This window comes from Antrostomus carolinensis, unplaced genomic scaffold (genome assembly GCF_000700745.2).
Source record: "Antrostomus carolinensis isolate BGI_N321 unplaced genomic scaffold, ASM70074v2 scaffold9130, whole genome shotgun sequence".
In the NCBI taxonomy this organism is placed as follows: domain Eukaryota; kingdom Metazoa; phylum Chordata; class Aves; order Caprimulgiformes; family Caprimulgidae; genus Antrostomus; species Antrostomus carolinensis.
This window is the reverse complement of record NW_010286403.1, coordinates 1,439-5,677: the sequence shown is the minus strand read 5'-3', so window position 1 is coordinate 5,677 and position 4,239 is coordinate 1,439. Positions and strand designations below refer to the sequence as shown.

At 38.1% G+C, this 4,239-nt stretch overlaps 1 protein-coding gene across 1 annotated transcript in view; it reads left to right on the top strand.

Annotated features, from left to right (window-relative positions):
- The window catches only part of WDR70 (WD repeat domain 70), a gene marked incomplete at both ends in the record, with an annotated part of 28,412 nt that extends 24,383 nt beyond the window's left edge, over positions 1-4,029 (top strand). The window contains 3 exons of the mRNA XM_010167850.1: positions 704-783; positions 3,396-3,512; positions 3,867-4,029. Of these exons, the coding sequence (XP_010166152.1) occupies positions 704-783; positions 3,396-3,512; positions 3,867-4,029 (360 nt within the window). The remainder of the gene's footprint in view (positions 1-703; positions 784-3,395; positions 3,513-3,866) is intronic.
- Between the last annotated feature and the right edge of the window lie 210 nt (positions 4,030-4,239).

The window sequence follows — 4,239 nt, the reverse complement described above, 5'->3', positions numbered from 1 at the left end:
TAGTGCTCATTTTTGTTTCACTGGCATCCAAAAACATACTGTTGCAGTTCACAGTTTCTGAATACATACTGTGACTTGGACACTTGGATGTGAAGATAAATTATGGTTTACAAGGTTATCAGAAATAATAATAATTTTTCGGGTCTTTGTCAATAGAGAGAACAAGAGAGTTGGTCATCATTGTTTGGACCCCTCTCCAGAGGGCAGTCTGAGTCTTCTAGGCACAGACAACAGGAGCCCTAGCTCAGTTGTATACCCAGTTTGTTTCCTGGTACTTATCATGAGGAGGAAAATACTACCACTTTAAATCAGTCTTGCTGCAGCCAGGCTTATGCAGTGCTTTCCTGTGTTACAGACACCTCTGGTTAGATAACTGCCACCTCTGCTGCTTAGGAAGAGTACTAGGAGCAAATCATTGCCTTTGTCTGGAGAGGAGTACTTTCAGTGTGCACGCTGCAAGTACTGTGGACAAATGAAGTGTGAAATGAATCTGCCACCCTTATTTCCACATATCATATAAACTGCTCTATAAGAGAAACACTAATCTCTCTACCCTCCTTCATGTGTGCATGGAAAGGCAAAGATGCACACATTCATTAATATTAAAAGTGCTATCTAATTTTGTTGAGACTATGTATTGAATATAAAATGGTTTCTGTTTGATATAAAAAGACCAACTGAACTGCTGTATGTTTCCTCCTAGGGGAGCAAAATTATGTGTGGTCAAAACAAAACGAAAGGAGAGACAAGCAGAGACTCTTACACAGGATTACATCATAACACGTAAGGAATTTAAACATGTCTTTGTAGCTGCATCCTTATCTATTTCTCAGGTTTGAAATTATTTGCAGATAATTTAGCTTTATATTTTCCCCTCTGAAAAGTTTCAGTCTTTCATTAAGTATTGATCATTGGTGTGAGATGTTAGTGCTTCATATAAATTTTTTTGTAGCCTTGCACAACCTGAAAGGTATATATTCTGTATGCTTTGTAAAGTTAATAATAATGGTTGGTTTATAGATTCTGATGCACCTAAAAGCCTGAAAGGACAACTGCCTTAAAAAAACCCAAACCAAAACAAAAAACCCAACCAAAAGACTCTGAAATTTTGGAACTTTCTTAAGTCTTCAGTTTTGCATAAGTAAATTGGTAAGTTTAGATGCATTTAGGATGTTTTTTGTCACTTAGGAATATTAACAGTTCAGTGTCTAAATCGGAGACATTAGAGATAGGTCTTGAGCAAATTCGAAGGGCAGATTAGAAGAAGATGAGATCAACTGAGAGATTTTGGCCTTCCCCATTAGCATCACCTTATGTAGTGTTTCCTCATGTGAAATGAGAACAGTTATACAGTTGTGTGCTGTCCTACTTCTCTTCATCCTCTTCCAGTTCCATGGTGTTCAGATTCAGCTCTGTTTTCCAGTGGTCCTAGTCTTAGAAATAGCTAAAACCATTTCTGCAGAACAAAGTAGCTTGGCAGCATAATAAACAGAAAGAAAGCTTAGAAGGAGAAACCGGGTCCATATGAGGCTCATTGGTTCTGAGTTCTCATCTCAAGTACTTTGCTAGCCAGAACTATCTGCAGCTTACCTCACTACTGCAGATGTCCAGCTACAGCTTTTGGGTAGCAGTGGATAAAGTAGCCACTAGCAAAGATTAAGGATATTTATCTCCTTTGGGTGCTCTTCTCAATCCATCCTTCCTACAGCCTTGACTGTATCAGCACATGGTCTAGTATCAAAATACTTTGTGTATACAGTGTTTATACTATAAAGAGATTTTTAAAAATCTTTCAGCTTAAAATCCAATGGAACTTGTGTATTCAATGGCATTTATATATGCCATTCAAAGATTTAGGTCCCAGTTACGCAGTTTCAGTATTTTATCACTGTTTTAGCTGTTGAATTGTTTCTTACATATAATTTTGAATCTCAGTAGGGGTACTGGCTTATAAAGCAATGCAGAAAAATGTTATAAAGATTTGCTTTGCAAATTTTTAAGTTTGTTGCATATTTTGGAAACTTTTCAGAGATTAGATGTCTGTGTTTTAAGCTTACAGATAGAACTGGAAAGAACTGAAGATCTCGGAGATCCATTTGTGAATATGTGAATCAACACCTTTTTCCTTCCTTTTTTTCTTCGTCTCTCTCTTTTTTTTTTTTTTTTTTTTTTTTTCCCTCTTCAGACTTCTAGCTGCTCTTTAATCTCAGGATTGCTCATAGTAGCTATTTAAAATGCAGGAATGTTGTTTTGAGGGATTAGGTTTACTTTTAAAACACAGGAATATGTAGTTTGGGTTTCCCTTAGGCAGCCTTGACTCCACAAGCGGCAAAACTTGGATCTATGCATAGTCACCTCAGATGCTCTATGCAAACTGATGAAGCTTAGTGCTTGCCAGCAAATTGTCCCAGGCATTTCATAGTTCATGAAATCTGTGAAAATAAAACCTAAACATTTATTTCCAAAGATCTGCTGCTGTGTCACATGGCTTTGACTTCACTCACTCTAACAAATTGAGCAGTCTTCCAGAAATAAGCTGGAAAATCAAACTGGTATGTCCCTGGATGCTGTTTTCCCTTTTTTATTCAGTGTAGAGCCAGTGCCCCTAAACTTAAGATTTGTTTAGTTGGTTTTTGTCTTTGTTGGGTCTTTCACCCCAACACAGTTCCGCACGTATTGGGAAACGGCGACAATCAGCACACCTGAATGGGAGAGCTAAACCTCACCACAAGAATACCATGTGTCTTAACGTGGTATTTCTCTGTTGCTGACCAATGTGTTGTCTGAGCAGACCAAAACCATTTCTGTGACTGAAGATACTGTAGCAGGTTTATGAGGAAATAGAAGTTTTAAATCCTGATAATTTAGCCACATTGTCTCAGTTATGGGTGGTCTTCCAAGCTTGATTAATCTTATAATTTAAAAAGACCACATGACTGTGACTTCATATGCAGAAACATTGTATTTTGGATCATTGAGGGGATTCCGCCCCTCTCTGTTTCAGATCCGAGAATGCATCTAGGGTTTTGTATAGAAACATGGACAATTCAGAGAAGAGCAACTGGTTGGTCACAGTGCTAATGTTGAGAGCTGAATGACAGAGGAGTAAATTAAATATGCAGAAACTGTGCAAACAATATTTCAGATGAAAGGCTTCTGTCTGAAGGAACCCTGGAAATCTGTCTGCTTTCATATTTGAAAAATTCATCAGGAAGTAGCTCTCTAAAATACACCTCAGTGAACTGCTGCTTGGTTATGGGAGAACTGGGAGGCTGCTAGCTTCCACCACCTTTTCCACTGCAAGAAAGAATCTCAGTCTTTGTGTCTGTGATTAAAACTTTCAAAAAAAGAAAGGAATTTCTAATGTTACTTTTTCTCTGAACTGTGACTCTTAGCCCATGCGCTTCCGATGTTCCGTGAACCACGACAACGAAGCACCAGGAAACAGCTGGAGAAGGATAGACTGGACCCCATGAAGTCTCACAAACCTGAACCTCCAGTGGCAGGACCAGGTAATCCAGGCATAATCATTTCAGACTGTCACACGTCAAATGGAGCGTTATGCTTGGGTTCTACACTCACTTGGATTTGCATTCAAACTTTTATGGGTGGTGACTCTACTATATATGTATAGCCAGTGTCCAGCACTGTAAGACACTGGGTTTTGATTGGAGTGCTTGCCTGGAACAAATTAATAATCTCTTAGTCAGTAAAACACTTGAGTGAATGCAGCTCTAAATTAGACTCTTCCTATAGTATAAAGTAACTTCTTTGTATCAGATCACTGTTATAGACACAATAAAATATTTCTCTGTTTGTTTCTGAAATATTATTCTCTAAAATACTCTTTCTTTTTTTTGCTACAGGTCGCGGTGGGCGTGTTGGAACTCACGGAGGTACCTTGTCATCATATATAGTCAAGAATATTGCACTGGATAAAACAGATGATAGCAACCCTCGAGAAGCTATTTTACGTCACGCAAAGGAAGCGGAGGAGAATCCATACTGGGTTGCTCCGGCATATGCTAAGTAAGGAAACAATTAAAAATACAAGTAATATTTCTGCAGGCCGGTGGGAGTTTGGTAAAAATAGAAGACACGCATTTTTAATGGTATAATTTGCTTTTTCTGGATTACTGCCACAAATATATAAACCAAGAATATATCATCCTCTTTTATGAAGGTAAGAGTTTCCAGGGAGTTGAGTTGTTGAAGTTTCACATTTTCGTTTTTAAAATT